The sequence below is a fragment of the Haliotis rufescens genome, unplaced genomic scaffold (genome assembly GCF_023055435.1).
Source record: "Haliotis rufescens isolate VD_foot unplaced genomic scaffold, xgHalRufe1.0.p SCAF_3, whole genome shotgun sequence".
In the NCBI taxonomy this organism is placed as follows: domain Eukaryota; kingdom Metazoa; phylum Mollusca; class Gastropoda; order Lepetellida; family Haliotidae; genus Haliotis; species Haliotis rufescens.
This window is the reverse complement of record NW_025964001.1, coordinates 33419917-33440416: the sequence shown is the minus strand read 5'-3', so window position 1 is coordinate 33440416 and position 20500 is coordinate 33419917. Positions and strand designations below refer to the sequence as shown.

Here is a 20500-nt window from a genome sequence, read left to right as displayed (position 1 = left end):
CTAGCCGACTCATTGTGGCACAACGACAGGTTCATTAGTTCATAACGAATACAGAGACACATCGAACATCAAACAACAGCGGACAAAAGACTGTATGAAAACCATACCCCACAGTGTATCATACTCATCAGGTGTGAAGACCAAGGGCTTAGAGTTCAAGCTGCCTTGGTCCCCTGCTATTAGCAAAACCCCTAGCTATATGACCTTTGTCAGGGCAAGGCGACAGACAGGCGCATATCCGCAGTTGACCACACTGGCAATCAAGCAACACTTATCCCCGCAATACCTGGTGAGCAGGCAACAAACCAGGTGGAAAATCTATGAGTATTGTGTTCACCAGTGTAAAGTGGACTGTTTACTCAATGCAGAAACAACATACTTAGTTGGATACGTCAACAACATTGGACGATGAAAAGGAAAAGTATTGCCAAATATTTGATAGATTTGCCGTGCAAAATGGTATCATTTTCACATTTTTTGTACCATGAATGGGAAACATATAACCATTAACGTAACAGGTTTTTAAAGATATTTTTATGCAATAAACTGATGAATTTACCATTAAAGAACTTGAAGCAAGACATAGACATAGAAACTATCCTGCATACGAGTCCTAGATTATCTGTAACAAACTAAACAGCCAAACAAGTCATCAAAATTCTCAACCTAAGTCTCTTGCCATAAAAATGCTCCCATCATAAAATGCTTTAATTCTTGACTTTAAAATTTTTTAAAATACCTGGAAATCTAAGTCATGATACTATTCATCCTTCTGTAAACACAAAGTAACAAAAAAAAATCATCAAAAAACTTTTATTAGTTGCCAATGGTTAGAGTGCAGGTTCTCATATCATGCAAGATACAGAAATGATTAAGTGATGATTTAAAAAAAGTGAAAATCAGTGCAGTAAATACAGTCTTAATCTTTCTTAACATAAATGATGTATAAACAAAATAAAATTTGATATTATCAGTAGAATCCATGAGATCCAGGCATTCAGCGTATAATCAGAGCACATCATCACTTCAGAGGGAGAGAGCTTGGCAATGCTACAGATACCAGCAGCTTCACACCCTCGCCTGTAGCCATACACACATACACAGCTGTAAGTAAACATCTACACGCTAAATCTCTTAAAGGGGGAGCTGGACTAACAGATGGTCCTGGCAGTCAGGCCCTGAATCAGAAGCTAAAGTATAAGCAATGATCTTGATGTGATAGGAGTATCATCGGGTGTCAAAATAGTAAAACCCCTTATGACAACTATGCCAATTTCTCATAAATATTGCTGTGTTTGAAATAGTTATAATGTATTAGTGATGGAGGAGCTTGAATAAATGAAGTAATTGGTCCCTGATTTGACATTTGGTATATTCAAACCATCTGGGACAAATTAAGAGCCAATGAGATGGCAACTTGGTTAAATATAATCTTGATTACGTTCCAGTAATAGGGATCTGTTTTGATTAGTCTAATGGTATGGAACACTTTGAGTAAGGAGATCTAGTTTGTAGGAGTGTTTTTGTAAAGCAATACCTGAGGTTTAGAAACCAAGGCAATGTTTGGGGTCCTTGTTGGTGTGATGATGAGCGAACCTTGGTACCATACCACTCAGAGACGAATAACTGATACTTTCTTTAGTCACATCTCAAAAACAGATATTTATCAGTTTAATTCAGTTAACTTTTTAGGCCGAGGCATGCAGAAAATACCATAAATATATTTGCAAACACTGGTCTATTGAATTTTTCAAAATTATGCATATTTTCATCTTGTTGGCAAAGTTTACAAAAGTGACAAGGTGATGTGAAATTTTGAAATCAGTAACTGATACCTGTGATAAAAAAAGCGAAACTATTCGCAACACAATTTATTTATTATGCATGAGTTGTGACCACAGCGACATCAAACAAAATGGCAGACAACTAAACATTATGCAATATAACGTATGCTATATATGTATCATAATTGCAATAAAGTGCAATACAAAAGTCAGGCCAATACCATCACTATTTATAGGTGAAGAATAGGTATCTAATGCAAAATGAAGTTATAACATTCCTGGTATAAATTTGGATCTATGTTACATTGTACAAAACACCGAACAGTACGTTTTGGACAAAACTCGCTGTCTGCAACTTTAAACCCAAGTTGCAAATCCAGATCAAGTAAAACATCTTTCTCTTGTAAGCTCAGCTAATAGGCTATGTATTACCACAAACATCTGAAAATAATACCAATACCATAGATCCAATAGTGCCAGCACAGACTGACTTCGCCTTTAACAATGTCTAAACCCCAAACCTACACATAACAGATCAGTCGGTATCTGTTTAAGTAAAATCACCATCGAGTCCCTATGTTCCTTTAAAAAAAGAAGAAGCAGGTTTTGAAACAATGAGTTTACACCAAGTTCAAGAAAGAAATTCAATAATAAGTGAGTTTAGTTCAGAAGAATTCATAGTAATGGTTTTACAGCTGCGAAGGAACCGATCTACAAGGCTGCTGCAGACTACACGCTATTGGACAGGCAGTGTATTGGAGGCAACTGGAACAGCGTCAGTCTTCAGCTAGCACAGCTTCATGATGGATGGCCATTTCAACAGACACTGTGTCGCTCCATTTTTTTAAGGTAATTTTAATGGTTTTTTTGCCTTTTCAATGGATACTTCCTTTGGCACCTTTTTCGGATAATGAAAATGCAGCAAATTAAATGTGATGGAGACTGGCATGCTCACCAGACTTAAGAATGGAGGAAATGAAATGGAAAACGAGAAATGCCATCTTGAAAATATATCTCTTTAATTCATCATACTTCTGACATCATCTTGAAATTTGCACCAGGGGAATTGGGAATTTGATACCATGATCGTGAAGTGATCACAATATGTGAAACAGGGAAAAAATATCTGTAAATGTAATCAGAGAGGTCTCGCTAACAAGGGCCTTTAAGTAATATGAATGTAAAAAACTTTTTATGTCAAGACGACTTTTACCTTTTCAGATTAAATTTATGGGGACCTATTTTAACATGTGTCTTAATCTCACCAAAACTACATAAAATATGCTAACAATCCCCATCCAAAGAGCCAGGATAACATTATCATACTACATTGTATTATTCTAAACGGCAAATCAGCCATAATAATATATCTACATTCCCTTACGTTTTCTGTTGGCAAGCTGTTAATAATGTTACATAACAACATATATTCAGGTCCAACTAATACCTTTCCATTAATAACAATTTATTTTTATATATGTAAGCTAACAACTCCCATACCTATTTGCTCTTATTTGTCCAGCATAACTCTATATCTAAATATACGCTGGGTTATTGACAGAATTCTGCCGGGCTCAACGCAGTCTCTAGAGTTCTGCTATACACACAACATTACAAGGTATTTTGAGGATAATGAATACGAGCCCATTTCTATTATGGATATTATCAACCTGTAAAGGGCCATTACCCAACACTGTGATTGGTTGTGACAGGCTATCACATGACCTTAGTTACAACATTACAATATTGGCGTATAACACATGGCGGTGGCACCTAATGCTGTAAGATGTCCCTTGCACACAAGCTTCATCTTACTCTAATATTTCCTTAAAGGGCCCTGACTGAGTTGAAATGGGACATTGAATTAATGGGCATATCTGTGATATAATATTCCAATCCTTGTTTTAATAGGGATGATAATAGCCACATAAGTCATGGGATTACATCAGGTTTGAGAAACATATCAATAAACTGACAACATTTTGTTATCAATTTGTAATAATATGGAAGCTGAACTAACCTATAACCTCAAACCCATTGTCCTGTAAGATTAAATAAAAGCCCTTAGAACATGTTTGAATAACATTATATAAGATGCTAAACCTTCACCTACCGGTACGATTAATTTGACATTGCCATATTGATAAATATCTTAAAATCTTAAATTAAAAAGTGTTAAATCATTTTCATTAATACACGTACCTGTATTAAACAGTCCAATCTGACCAGTCCTTCAACAGACTACTCCCTTTCAATTATCAACACTTTGTACCAGTTATTTAAAGTCTTGGATCACAAAACAAAATCATAAAGTGTCAAGAAAGGACTTGTGTGGCAGCATACTCCTGTCGACATCAAGGTGACAGTGAAACATGAAAGAAATCCTAGGTTATTAACAGTGTTTGAACTAAGGGCCTGCTGATCTGGTGGCGTAATGGGATCAATATCGCATTGATGTAACAGGCTCCAGGTGTCGTCCAAACAACCATCCCTCATCTCATTGTTCCACTGTCAGCAGGGACAAGGTGAAATAGATCACTAGGATATATTTCATCTATTTCAATGTCATTTGTACAATTTCGACATTTTTCATTTATTTTTTTCACCTTGTGAATGTTTGGGTTAGAATTGGTCGTAGGAGGCAAATAATGGGAATATGTGGTCAGACGCACTAACTGGTTGATGCATGTCATCATATCCTAATTGCATAGATTGATGCTCATGATATCAATCACTGGATTGTCATGTGCCAACGACAAACCAAAAAAGCACTTATTTTTTACTTATTTTTATATTCCTGGGGATAGTTCTATAATAAGTGATTTGCTATTTTGGGGAGCCATGTTTAGTTGTACAAAGAAGCAAGCACCAGTTAGTGAATGAGTGAATTTGTTGTTTGAAGCCACAATCATCAATAGTTTCACAATATCATCAAACTAGGACCAGAAAAATATTATAATAACAGCAATGTTTCACACCACCGGAGTCCAATGACACAAATGGTACTATCACAATGTAACACCCGATCTCTACATTAATCAGCTCTTGAGACAAGCATGAGGTACTGGGGACCTCTCTTCCCTGGAATCTGTATAGGGTGCAGTCCCATGTGGACATAACATTTATCCCCAGCTCATAACAGGCACTTTCAAGGGACCCATCCCATAAGCTATCGGTGTAAGCCAATGAATAACGCCTGTGACACAATGGTTGACAACATTGGGAATCATGCCCTTCCTAATTATTGTCAAGCCCAGTTCCCTTGTCGCCATGCTCCCTTTCTCTACCATAATAGACTTCAATTGACCATGAAGAAAAGACTTTTGTTAAATAAACAATTTGTAAGCTGAGCCCCTAAAGAATGGACTCATGCCACTATATCAAACACCCACGTAAGTGGCCTTATCTTAGTGCCGTTAATAGCTAAACATTAACCATAGATGTTACGTAACAGCAGCAATATTTTGAAATGAGATGTTATTATTTCTGTCAATTTACTGTAGCCTTTGTTCAATATTACAAAATAAATAACCCTTCCCACTTAATATAAACCCAATTCTTGACAGTCCCATACCAAATGAAATGAATCTGCCTGAAAGGTTCCAAAGGTTGACTCTAACTGGTTTTTACAGCTGTACATTCTGAATGAAGACAATCCGCTTGTCTCGGTTAACACTGATCAAGGCTGACAACAGACACTTAATCCACATAGACTCTCAATCTCCGTTGCTGTTAAAAATCAATGAATGGTACTTAGGTATAAATTTCTTTTGTCTGTGTGCAGGGAGTGTGGTAGAATGAATTATGATTGTAGTTGACAGTTGTGGGTATAACCTGTCACGGATCAGGCTACTGCTAATGTGACTTTGGCAGCAATCAAAGCACTAACACACTTCCAAGACAACCTCAATGGAGACCCATATAAATGTATGTTGGACATGTGCTGCAGGGTTAGAGAGTACACTCATAAATGTACTTGACAACAACATGTATGGCATGTACAAAGACTACAGTACCAATACATGAAGTACTCATTTAGTCAGGCCACCCTTTTTCAATTACATGGTTATGAACTTATTTACCGGTAGATACAACCCTTAGGAGTACCAAAAAATAAAATATTTCAAAACATATTCGATCAGACAGACTAGTCCTGTAACATGATTGCAGAATACATTTATTTCATGAAAACAAAACCCAATCTAGATTATATAAAAGCAAATCTAGCTAGCTCTATTCCACACATATATGAAATCTGCATCAGGAAAATTATTTGTTTTAATTTTAGGCGAAAGAAAAGTATTGTGTAATAAAAGATTTCATAGATTATATGCTAGTCTACATATTATCCCTTTTTCAGTCCAATATTTAGTTTGAGTTGTGTTGAATCAGGATTAAGACTTGAAAATTTGTAATCAGCAAAATATGAGCCCTCCCCAGTAATTTTTCCACTTTCCACAACTTCTTTTCACTTTCCAAAACTCAATAACAAGTTGATCCCAGATAATTGTACCAAAAACTTGGTCCCATCTTCCATGTTTACCCATTTTATCACAAAGATGTACAATTTCTGCTGGATTGAAACTAAAATCTTCTGACCAAAATAAACATGATAAAGCCAGACTGCAATGTTTCAACCAAAATGTGTTAAGAAGACTGTGACATGCTTTCTCATACCCTTCATCAAAAATACCTTTCATGGGAAATATTCTAATAGAAATGTGTACAATTTTATTCATGCATTTATAACGAATGACTTCTTGCACTGGAAACCATCCAAACAAATTTCATGCTTTTACCAAAATTCCATCAGAGATGCAAAAGGGTGAAATATGCTTAAGCGAATCTCCCCGGGGCTAAAAGAACAATAGAGTACACCTCGGACCTGCTTTCTGGGGTCAATAGGGACCAGCATGTTGATCTAAATGATTGGAAACAATTTTGGGAGAGTCTATAACAATGACTGCTCCCTCGTCACAATGTGGTTTGAATGAAGCAGTGGTGGAACTCAGACTTCCTAAGACAATACATGTGCATATCATAGGGTCCTTGGAGAGGAAACATGATAGCGTCGTATTTTAAAAGACAATCTGACTCTTAACCATATCCATTACTTTCTTATTGTGTGAAAAGATAGCTATCATTATAATTTCAAAATAACATTATTCTGATAAACTGTTATAGGCTGCTGTTGGATAGACATGTTAAAGCATGTCTGTGTTGGTAATGCTTGTGAAAATGTTCCACACTTCACGGCAACTCAATCTTATTTTTTAGCAACAGAATGAATGTCTTGCTTATAATGTCATCAAAAGATCAGTGCAAACAATTTGTTACAAAAATCAACAAATACAGGTTGAATGAAAAAGAAATTTGGTTCAATTTGAACAGTTAAGAAGTTGCATAAACTCAATCATCATGAAGACCAAAAGCAACAGAAAGTTTTAAATAAAAATAAATTCCATTAAAGCTCAAAGTGAAGAAAAACAACATATTCAAAAGTTTTTAAAAAACAACATATCATTCCATTCGAGCCACGAGTTAAGAGCTTGCACCAACTCTATCATCAACTTGCCCACTGCTTCATAATACAAAGACCTAGCACGCCATCTAGTAACAGCATATCCTCATTGAACCAGATAAAAAAAACAAAAAAATCTCAAAAGCCCTAAAACAGGAGAGCAGCCATGTTTACACAGAGTTGTAACATAGATCAAGATGATACTAAAAACTGACTGATTTATACTACAATAGAAACCTTTTTTCCCCAGTCCTCATAGTAACTGTATATTCATGTCCTGATGGAGTGACCTGATCCAGGGCAGCTGGTCACTGTTTGGGCTGGTATCTGTGGGTCATCTCCTGTCCCCTGGTCAGCTGGCTGGAACCGCAGACCACAGAGCAGATGGCCTGAACCCAAGCCTATCCAGCAGTATCAGATTTACCTTGGCTTCAGGTCCTTGGGGATGAGTAGTGGATTGCAAGTATCCAAAAGGACCCCTAGGGTTCTAGTCAGCCTGCCAATCTCTAGACTACAAATAAACAGACTATGGTCTGCAGTGATACTGTCAATGATCGGGGGTTTGTTGACTTGTCCTTGGGTTTGAACAGTTGGGCAAGATTGATGCATGTAGTAGATGACTACTGCTTCAGTGACTCACAAATATAGGTATGATACTGACAGATCACTGATCAAAATCAATCTGGTCTATGAAGAAATTAGTGAATCCTGGCATGTTGAAGGGGCATAACTCTGCAAGAGCTATTGAGCCTCAGACCACCCATGCGTTCCTGTACATGGTACATTGTAAGTTGTAGGGGGTTCAGTTGGAGTATATGGTGTTTATAATGTCTTAGTGGTAGTAGAGGTTGCTGACATGTATGTAGTAGTAACTGGCTGATCCTGATGCAATAATGGCGGCTCTGTAAAGCCATTTACACATTTATTTAAGTATCAAACAGGGCTCCTGGACACAGTTCTACAAACTGAGACAATGGTTCAACAAAGAAGAAGTCATCTTCGACAAAATGCTCCCATGGTAGACCAGAAATAGACATATCAGAATGTCAGCAGACAAAATAATGTGTTTTTGTATCTCCCTAGGGATGTCTTACAGCACAGTGACACCTTGCCACTGCTATCTGTGTCAGAGGCCCCTGATGCTGCCAAGACAAACATGGTCCCAAGAGGGAACCACAGTATTATCATTATCAGTATATCTGCACTGAACACCACAACAGATGACATTCAGAGTGATAAACTATTCCCCTAACAACAGTCCATGTCCTTCTCACACAAGTATCTGAAAGACCATCTCCAAAAGTTTAAACTCCACAATTCATTACTTTCTTCAACTAGGAATAACTTAAAGTGAAGATGAATTATTGACATTTTCCCAATGCTTCTAATTATGGAACTATATCTTCCTCGTTATGCAGTGATAAATGAGCACTGACCAGCCTGTGTAAGACCCCAGCAGTGTCCTTGCATGTGTGGAATGTCCGACACACTTCCCCTGTCACTCAAATAATCATGCCTCACCAGTGCAGCACAATAGTCAGCCATCTTGAAAAATGGCTTGTCTGTCACACACTGTTCAATGCTGGTCATTCCTCCATGTCACCTTCAAATGAATCTACTGGGACAGCTAAACAAGTAACATGCCAGTCAGTTGCCAAAGTACATAAATGCTAGCAGCTGTTGGTTATTTTGATTTTTTGGGCAATCAAATATTTGCATTTTTCTTCCATGCAATCTGTTATTGACATTGTTTGGAATTTTTAATGATTCGCAAATCCATTTAAAAGCTGGCTGTATGTGTTGTTTTTAATTCACGGAATATAATTTGGAAAGATGTTCAATAAATGATTACCAACACTTTCTTCCCAGGGTATACAATTTAGGTGCCTTTTTATTTCCTGTGAATATTCTGTCAATCTGTAATTGTTCGACAAACTAAGAAAATTTGACAAATGACGAACGAGTTGATTGCATCAAATAAAGTTCCATACGATGCAGCTTCAAAAGAGTGCTGTATACAACATCTGCTTTAGTACAAAACTGAAGTGATTTTACCACTTGCGCTTAAACATATATCAATGGATGATTTCTTTTTCTTCACCGAAACTAACCGAAAAATAGGTTTTAAATGAGGCAACATTTGAACACAGACCAATTGTTTTGCACTGAAACCACTACCACTGCATATTGGCAACTGATAAGCTAATCTCAATGGTAGAAAGTTTGGGTTTTAGCATGCACACTCCTGAATGCATTACCTCAAACAAAATAGCAACCATAAACTGTTCTCCCTGGATGTAGGAGAGAAACACATGCAGCAAATATAATGTACATATTTCTACTCCTTTCAAAACAATTGAGTACTGCCTGCTTCACATTATGTAAACAAAATCTTTTGGGTAAATGCTTGCAAGCTAATGTGAGAGTCTTGGTATTTGTAATGAGGCAATGAAGGTCTCAATTACTGGTAAGTTCCATTCTAACCCTACTGCAACAGACTATTTCAACAGAGGTTGACAGACATATGTATATATGTAATCATATTTAACAACGTGAAGCATGGAAGTACCTGATGCTATTTCCGAGAATATTCATAACTATATTTAGCAGTGTAACGATTCCTTGCATGTGCACCCTGTCAGCTAGCGTGTATCTGTGAAACAATTCAGGTTCTCATTGCATGATGTGATGAAAGAAATCCTTGAATTTATTATGAATTCTACTTTCAATGGGATCTTAAAATCCTGTTATGAAATCATTCATCAATATTAAGCTATGAATAGAATAAAAAGGAAGAATTTGTATGTGCTATCTAATGTTGAGTTGAGAGATTTAACATGCAAGCTATGTTACCAATGTCCCCACTTGATGGAATAACACATAGGACCAGCGACTTTATAAGAACTTGTATTGTCACAACACACAGCAGCTGCAAATGTGAGTTTTTTTCAAAACGAAATCTTTCCTAGCAGAATGTAAAGTCTCATGTTTCATGTTATGGGATCTTAATGACACATAGGGTACCACCTTGTGAGGACGAGATGTTGTATAATATCTTTTCCAATAAAAAGATAACCATAAGAAATTGCTCATTGTAATTAGCAGCTGAGCTTCTTTTATTTCCACAGCTTGTATTTTCATTGTCGGGTGAAGCATGTGATTATGCATGAAGCTTGAATTGAAAGTTTCTCAAACTGGAATGGACACTTGTCCTGCAAGGAAAGCCATCATAGCGAAATATAACATAAAAAAATAGAAAAGTTCTCTTGAAAATAGAACCTGCTGTTGTGCAACATTGATAAAAACAAGCAGAGTCAATGTCAAACATTTTAAATATATCAAATTAATCCATCAAAAACATCAGAATAATGATAAAAGAGGTTTGCAAACTTACGGTTAAATGATTGATCACCTCTTAATAGCTTTGAGTATTAATCATGTTAATCTGTGTACAGTGTCACCAAGAATCGTGGTTTATTTGCAATCTTTTTTATGATGAATGATAGAAAAAGATTACTTTTCATCCTAATAGATGCCATAATTTTGCATCAGAATAAAATAAATCTCTCCTAAAAGCAAATCTCAGAGATCCCTACTGTTTTCAACACAACACGATACCAAACCAATATTACAAATGGCATAAATTATTTGTCATCCCACTACACAATCTGTACATTAGGATTGGCATATCGAACTAACAAATCTGTCAAAGTAATAAAGGTCGGATGCTCTTCAGTTTCCCATTGATGAAAAAATGGTGACCTCGATCACGTCCCCATCCCTAAGATTGTTACAAATGAGGCACAACCATCGCCATATGGCACTTCAGTTACCTTCCTTAGGCCAGGGTTATGTTCCATATTGTTTGAAAGTTGCAAATTAGCGATCAATTACGCCATATTTTCATGAATTAAACAACAGGAGCTTATGAGTGATTATCATGTGTTTGTCTTGAATTATAGTGTCCAGTTACCTCCCTTGTGAACTCAATGTCAAACTATGATAACAGATGAGGGTACTAATTTCATTTGACCTTTTTTTGTCATACTGAACAATTAACAAGTAAACTCACAACCAAAACAGGCCAATATTCACTTTGACCCAAATAATTCCATTCAGGTGTTTCCAAAAGATGGATACTTGATAGTGAATTGAATTGTGGTTGTTAGGGAACGCATACCCATAATTCACTTTCACTTTCTGACAATTATAAACTAGTGTAGGGCATGAACATGTCATGTAATGGCTGTAAATGTCCTTCCCGACTATAAAATGTGAACTTTGACCACAGAACTCACTTGCTTACCTAGATTTGATGTAATATATATGCTTGGTCAGCTGGCATTAATGGCTTGTTTGGGACATCCACCGCATGTTTCAAATTGACTGTAACTGACCGACATGGATCAACCTGTCACAATCAACCTGGCACAACTTCTTACAGATTACTTCAGTAAGTGTAAACTGAGTTACAACAAATCAACTGATGTTTGTACAGTCTTGTATCTGAGATTTATTTCGATTTCCAAAGTAAGTGCCCTTGGCTGGCAAATTGGGGGAAAAATCATGATATTGCTCAAAATTGGATATTATTATGTTTTTATTAATAAAATTTTGAAGAATTAGGAAATTTTCAATTCTTAATTAGGAATTTGTACAGTCATTTGCTGCAGGCACAGGGTCGAATATCAGCCTCTGAGCAGGTCTAGATAAATCCCTGTTTATACATCATCTGAATCGCAAATACTGTTTTGGTATATTTACAGTTCACTCTGAACAGCATTTATTAAAACTTATCATACTGTTTCAAATCCTTCTTAAACCACCCAGACAGTAAGTAATGGCCACATAGGTTATGAGGTTGGAGACCATAACACCCATGTCATGTATAAACAGTCATTAATCTTCATAAATGTCACATTCACAATTTATGCTTATGGAATTATTTGTCATTATTTCAATTGACAATATCCAATACATCAAGACTAAATGAATACAGATATTGCAAAATAGAAACATTTCAACTTCAAACATATATCAATTCCCAAGCAGCAGCAACTGTGGGACACAAAAACTAAATTCCTCAAATCTAATCAGTAACAAAATATATGTCACCTTCTGTTTATTAACCAGTCAATCCAAGTACAAGTAAGCACGTTTTGGCCTGATAGCAATGAGTTAGAGCACCAGTCAGTCAACAGCACACAACATGCAAAGAGTTAAACTCGATTGAAGCTCTATCTTTGTTTTATCTTATTTGCATTTCCTCTGAAAATCAATAAGATTACTTGCACTGGTGAAGGCGTATATTCTTCTTATTTAGAATATGCAATTGTAATCCAAGCCTACTGTAAGTGAATACCGGATAAGATATGTAATATAATAGTTTATCCTCCAAGCATGTGATAACAGCACTCACACCATCCCAGTATCAAGCAGGGATTAATCATTCAATATCCTGTCATGGCTAATGGAGAGCTTTTTCATTACCATATGTGGGGTGAGATATTTTTCATAAAAAAATCAACTTTTTTTGCAACAAATGTAAACCTTGAACATCACAAGCAGCTGATGGATGTCCTAATAGATAAATATAATAGATATTTGCACCAATATAAAGATCAATTTCTTAAGTTTGCATTTGAGACAGAAGATTTTTGTTGTGTCTTTAAACAACCATTCCTTGAATGAGAGGCATGTGTGGCCAAGTGGTCTAAGGCATCTCCTTTTCTGAGTTTGAATCCTAGATTTGACCTGATTATGATCCTCGGTCTTTCAGCACCATACCCATGCTCGAGTTGTACCTAGTGGTAAAATTCTTTGACCTGCATCACTTCAGGCTTTTCCCCAACACTAAGCTGACACACTGACAGTCTGCCCAGCTTACTCACTCACTCTTGAGACGTAAGGACCACACCTATCAACACTATCACAATAACAATCATCGAGCAGGATCACTGAAGCTTAATTAGTAATAATCATAAATAAGTAATGCACACAGAAATAGGATTCTGGAATTAGTTATTACCCTGATATGCAATATGGTTGATTTGTCACACAACAAAGGCCCTGTGACCAATATGAAAACTGTGATGTCTTCTCCACAGTCACCAAATCCATCACTGCATCAATAAAATACAACATTTCACGATTTTTATCAGTCAGTTTTGGGTGCTTACGGCCTTAATGTCTTTATCAACGAATATCATCAGGGCAAATGGGACACAAAGAAGCTGTAGAAACTTCAAACCAGTCTTGGGAAGATATTTTATGATTTAACTGAGTGACAAGATACCACCCGCTATTTTCACTTCCAAGCCGGCCAAGCTGGCCTTTTTGTTAAGACATCACAGAAGTGTGGACAGAAGGCAGACTAGCCAACTTGTCTCCATCACAAGAATCTCAGGCTACAATAATTTAATAAAATAACAGCAACAGTTTTTAACCATCTGGTACTCTTCTAGTACGTAGTGACCTGCCCCTGCATATTGCAGAGTACTTAACTGGATTGTCATTAGGAGCAAACTGCAATAAAAACATGCCCTGGGTTAATGGCAGGGGGTAAAGCATGGACACACTCCAACTCTGAATTACCCCAACGATGTAAATGTGCGCCTACTGCATATGGTACCAGTGTGAGGTAACCATTATGCATGTCTGTGAACATTTGGCATCCTGGAAGCCATTACCTTTCTGTACTGTAGTATTCATTGTAATCAAACAAAGAGATTTGCTCATACGAAGTAAGTAATTCTGGGGTGGATTTCTGACCTTCAAGAATGCAGTGCAATGTAAAGTCCCTCGTATTAATAAGACATGCAATTTTGAAATAACAGGGAGCAATATTGGATTCATGATTTATCAATCTAATCGCAGTTCTGTCTTTGATTCTGGCTCAACAGTTGAAAGGTTTACGCTAATAGATTTCCAAAACTACAGACATCCATTACTGAATCTGTTGCTTTCTTTGCAAATGGGTCATTATACCAATATAATTGAAAATATGCATTGCGCTAACGCAAAAGATGGCAATAATAAAATCCCCTATTTTTACTTGATCACAGAAACAACATATCCTACAACTGGCAGAAATGTCCCAGAATAGATATCCTATTGTTTTGCCCATGAATATCAATGAATAAATCCAACTGAATATGCCTCCATACAAGCACCTGTCTCAGAACCCAAGCAATGATTTCCTTTATGAAACAATAGAAAGAGGTCTGGATTTATGCTTTTTATGCTTTTGTCCTGCTTTTAGTCAATATTGATGTGAACTGGAAGACAATGGAATATGGAATACACATAAATGTTGGTGAAACCTATCAATACCAAGTCCCATGGTAACACGGTGTCTGGGGTCATAATGGGGATAGTTGCACATGTACACTCCACAATGTTGGCATGTGCTTGTAACAATTCAAAGGACTTCCATTGTCATAAACAAGCCAATTTGAGGTTTGCTAATATGGACATGAGCAGCAACAGGGTAGGTCAGACGCATCTTCGTGTTTTATTTAAACAGAAAACTAAGTAACACAACCATAACCATATTTCATGATATTGTGAGAATGGTATTGCATCACTGTTAGCCCTATTCAATACAGCAAGGGGGGGACAAGTGGGCCTCTTAATTGTACTTGGCAATTGAAGCCTGGGTCTACGAGGTAGGCTACACCATCCCTGGTCATAAACACACACACACACTCAGTGCAGTTCAAGTAAACTTTTTGTTCTGGGCATTGTGGCCTAAATAACTATATATAAGTGAGAGGGTGGGAATTAAAATTTGATATCACATCAACAATATTTCAGCCACATAATTACTAGATATAAACAACTAGGATTTTTAAAATATTATTACATAAAAAAAATTTGAATTAATAAAAAAAAATAAAACCTGAGATACCATCAGAGAGAAGTTAACATGAACTCGATGATTGGTCATTTTGTACAAAATGCCAACTTAGTATGATAGCATGATGGTGAAGTAGATATCTGTACACAAGCATGATTGTTGAAGTGACTGATCTGCCAATACAAGTTGACGATCAACTGAAATGGTTCATCAATCACCTGATGCCAACAATAATGACGGAATGACAGTCAAGAAAGCCGCTTATTAAGGTTCACATTGATTGCATGAATTGATGGAGAAAACGATGAGAGGTAATCAATGCAAACATGACAGTTTGGACAGAGTATTGCACCTATACAGTAAGCAATAGGCAGTGATTGACATGCCAGTCAGAGGCCCATATAGCTCATCCACGATGTTAACAGGCAAAAACCTTGTTGGGTACATCTTGGAGTTTAAGAAATCAATACTGGCTCCTTTGGTCGAATCTCTATCACACCTCTGCCAATCTGTAACTCAATTTGCCTTGAGGAGTTGAGGGGTTAGGAACTGCCCGAGCACATCCTCTTCTTAGGCACTAGAGTGACTTTACTTGCCCACTAAAGAGCTAAAAGGGAAACATGAATAGTCTTTCTAAAAGAAACCCAGCCTAAAAAACATTTGAAAAATGTATCACTAGCTTTTAGATTATTCCAATCCCAACTAATACAAAAATAAATCTTGAAATGGGGAACTTTTAAAAAGTCATTTTAGACATAAAAACATATTAATTCTAAATTTTGTCTAATGATATTCTTCTTATGAAATTAAGTATCATAACAGGCCCATCCTACTAATGAAGTAGTGACACAGAAGCTGTAGTGACACCCTCCCTGCATTAGTGAGATGGGATAAGGTCTGTCTGGTCACTGCATCAGTGTTGGGAGGAGAGTGAAAGTCAGGAGGGCTTGCTGTAGAGAGAGGGAGTGAATTGTTCACCACGGCAGAGCTATCGGCCAGCGTAAGGGATCCTGGGTCTCCAATGTGTGTTACAGGCCCACAGACAGACTGCTGGCGCCATTTGAATACCAAGGAACCCATGTTCAAACAATTGAACTAACAACCCGCACGCCAACGACGTAGGGCTACCTTACTGCATGTCAGTTGCAACACAATGCAACTATCATCTACTCATCCATGATATGGGGAGGCTGTGACGGTTTATCTTCCACTCCCGTTTGGTAAGATTGTAGGAAAGACAGAGGATTATACTGATAGTTGGAGAGCGGTCTCACTGCCATAAGTCTAATTGGGCCTCATGGGATTGGGGAAAGTGAGTGGAGAGATGAACCTCCTTGAATGTGCAAACAGCTCACTACACCGACATATCGTATTCAGCATCTCTCTGTTATCTTTTCATACACAGTCACTAGTATCAGGTGCAGCTATGTTAAGACTACAGTCCATTAACATATTAACTTTTAGGTGGATCAAGCTTTATCATACGATTGCCATATTAGTTTTTCTGTAATATCAAATCACGAAAAGCCTGGTGCTTTCGGTAAAACAGAGGTTGTAACCAAACCTGAAACTGTATCTTTACGTTATGGGAATAACAAACATATTCTGTTATACCTTCTTATGCAAGCATATGTGGAAATCTTTGAAGTGTTTTTAGTGGATATATATAGACAATTGAATTTACAGCATCGTAGCAAGTATGTTTCAGCTGTAGCTAAGGCAAAGCTATATGAGAATGGTTATAGACTCAGTGATATTTCAAATGACCTCATTATCCTCAAACATGGTAATATTGCTGAAGGCTACAAATAACCGTGCTCCTGATCACCAGGATGACCCTAATTTATGGTAAAGTCCCTTTCATCTCTTATGACATGTTTATCCCTCTCGTGGTCATTTTAACAAATACAACACATACAACATGTACACCATTTACTTCACATTTTACAAACATTTTCTTTTTAAAACTACATCAAACAATCTTGCTGCTTACAGTTACAGACTGTAAGATCCATACTTTCAGAACAACATTTATTTTTTAGGTCTTATCAGGTAGAACAGTGCAAACCTCATAATTACTTGTGAAAGAAAGAGAGTAGCAATGCACACAAGTACAAGATATAAGAAATAGGAGTAGTTATCAGCACAGTTGTATCTACGAGAGATGTGAAGACGGCACTGCAAGGCGAGCTGCTCTCTCCCTGTCTCTCTATGTGATTACCTGCCAGATGACATGGACCCAACTATGCTTGTTTCTCAGTGAACTGAAAGACCCAGTTCACAAAGATTACCAGTGCAATGTATTTATGGAAGTAGGAAGTTCATATTTGGTTTGACGTTTTACTTGATGAGTTATGTGTACTTTGAAAAGGACAACACATAATGTTTTAATCTGTACTTCACAGATCAAAGTGTGGAGTTGAGTGAAGTTTGGAAATGTGTTACAAATTTGTCAATAGGTGTTTCATGTATATCCATGGTTGAGAAAGGCAAATATCCTTAATAGTTGACTCCAGTAAAGTGTACAACCAGATCCTTCACAAGATCCAAGCTTGATAAAAATCACTACCTTTACTTTATTCCAAATATCCCTAATATGATTGGTCAAAGTGGGGACATTTTGACATTGAGAAATGTCTTATAAAGTTGCAAAAAAGAGATGTTTAATGTACTATTCATGGTCAAGGAGGAAACCACCCCCCACCCCCAAAAATATATAATGTATTACAATGTAAGTCACAACATACAAATGTTTCCCACAAAATAATATCACCCACCCTTCAATAAAGTTTTTACATGTTTGCATATAGTTTCCAAAAGTTGCTTGTGGTACACATTTAAGGTTGAGCCAGGCAGATATCCATAGTATATTGTTACAATATTAAAATGTACAACAATGATACACAAGGTACAAGCTTTATAAAGTCACCACCTATTTATTCCACATCCATAATCCCTACAGGAAGAATTAATATTTTAAAACTTGCAATATGACTTGTCATCAACACTCAATACCAAATTTCTCATTCTCATCATGCATGATCAATAAAGGCCCATGCCAGATTTCCAACACATTTTCTACCAGCTAACCAAATATGACAGTTGGTGTGACTAAAGGTTCTTTTGTTAGGGGCCGTTCCAGGTGTTAGGGTTCAGCGAGCCCCCTCGGAGGACTGGCTGGACCCTAGCTGTGGCGCCACACACAATAGGGGACAGTCACAGCCAGGGCTTGGCTGGTCACAGGGGGTGTGGGTTCACATACGCTCATACATCTTCCACACACTCAGTCGGGAATTGCTATGATTAATATTTGGCTTAATAGAAAATCTAATCAAAGATCCTAAAATTAGATCTTACATTTCAACTCAAGCAGATCCTATCCTGTATTTGGATATATCAAAGAAAATCTCATAATAAAGATATCCTATTACATTTAAATCATAGTGCTCATTTCTTCAGAACAATACACCTATAGTGTTGACCACATGTACTGATGGGGGTATTTCCTTATGGTCTAATAATTCAGCAACAAACAGAGTAATTTGAATCTGAACTTTCCTGTACAGCAATAGGCTCAGATGGAGGAGATGTCTAGTAAGCTTCCATTGAACGAACCAGCAATGCATTCGTTCAGTATGACTGGAATTAAAGCCTGTCAGAGTGTTTTTATTGTAAATCCCCAATGGGTCGAGGCCTGACACAGAAAGGGAGTGTATTTATTACAAATGATCCCCACTTCAGCATATATTGCACATTAAATACACAATATATCTCTACTATACTACTTTCTGACATGCTACACAGTAATGACAATCATCAGGCATGGCACTTGAAATGACTGATGTTTGTCATGAAATCCATACTACTTTTCCTTTCAGGCCATTGTACTCCTTCAGTGACTTTTCGGAAGTTGTGTATTTCACGTCAATCATGACGACATAAATTAGCAATATACAGACAGACAATTAAGGTTACTGAAATAGAGGTGAAATTTAAAGCTCAATAGATCAAATGCAAACTGGCTTTGAGAGATCACATGACTGATTTATATCAAGGTTGTCAAATTGCAAATCTTTGTGTTATTCTTTTATAAGATTGAAAGAAGAGTCATTATAAATCCACTTTGTGCAGTGTATTACAAGACCAGTTCGTACTCATACATGCAGCTATATAATAAGCTGTGTAACGAATCTGATCTACACAACCTTGTATATTGCGTGTCAATAAATACATCGATTTGAAAAACACATGTACACCACAGTGTTTATTGGTCTGTGGGTTAGCATACTAGGCCGTGTGGCTTGTATATACTGAACAGGGGGTCTAATCTACACGGGTTTGTGTATTAGGATTAGGGGATGTACGTCGTTCAAGGATGTGGGTGTAATCATAACAATGAGACTTACCTTAGACCCTTTACACAAAGCCCCTAAAGCTTGTACATCATGAGTGGTATGGCGTCCTTCCTGAGAACAGGTAAAACACACAGGTATTTTACATCCAGTGCAAAACATGCTCAGCTGCTCCTCCGAATGTTCGTAACATTTAGCATCCTTGGATTTGTTTTTGGCCCTGAGGATCGTCTTCCCCTGGGCAGGGGCGACCAGATTATGTTTTGCCAGTGACCCTCGGGACGGGTGACAACTATCGCGACAGGTATCACAGTAGAACACCTCGCATTGCTCACACATAGTTGTAGCGTTGGAACTGCCATTTTCACAAAGTTCACATTTAATCTCAACATGCTTTTGTTGGGTGTATTTATCCACGATCGCTTCTAGAACACGATGTGGGGGTAGCGCATGAGCCCCGGAGTCGTCAAGAAACACAAGCTTGTGACACAGGGGACACTTAATTCCATAGGTGCAACTCTGTAGCGTCTGGGTAAAGATGTTGGCCAGGCTTGGGGTACCCACGTAGCTTGATGGTCGGCTATTACATACCACCCCGCTGTCAGTTTCCGAAACGATGCTGACTTTGTCAATTTCAGGAAAGTCGACGGTGTCGTTGATTACCTGGGTGCCGTCTTCGCTACATGTCACTTGCGGAATCAACTGCTGGGCAGGTTCCTGCAGATTGACAGCACAGGCCATGCAGAAAGAGTGTGAACAAGGAAATAAAACTGGTTTAGTATAAAATCGTCGGCAGATCGGACATTTCAACTCTTCCTCCATTTCCTCACACCTTGCCACTGAGGTGCTTTCCGCCTTCCAACCAAGCGGTATCACAAGCGTGCGATTCTCGGCTCTCTCCGCTACACAACGGTAAACAAGGCGGACTCAACCGAACGCCGGCGAACTCGCGCAGGTGCCCGTCGGCATTTCACGAGAAAACATT

General features: G+C 37.6%; 1 protein-coding gene across 2 annotated transcripts in view; it reads right to left on the bottom strand.

Annotated features, from left to right (window-relative positions):
- Positions 1-20478, bottom strand: part of LOC124119871 (E3 ubiquitin-protein ligase TRIM9-like) — a 199524-nt gene extending 179046 nt beyond the window's left edge. For both annotated transcript variants that reach the window (XM_046482539.2, XM_046482545.2), the window contains exon 1: positions 19570-20478. In XM_046482539.2, coding sequence (XP_046338495.1) covers positions 19570-20337 — 768 coding nt within the window. In that variant the 5' untranslated portion in view covers positions 20338-20478. The remainder of the gene's footprint in view (positions 1-19569) is intronic.
- Positions 20479-20500: the final 22 nt, after the last annotated feature.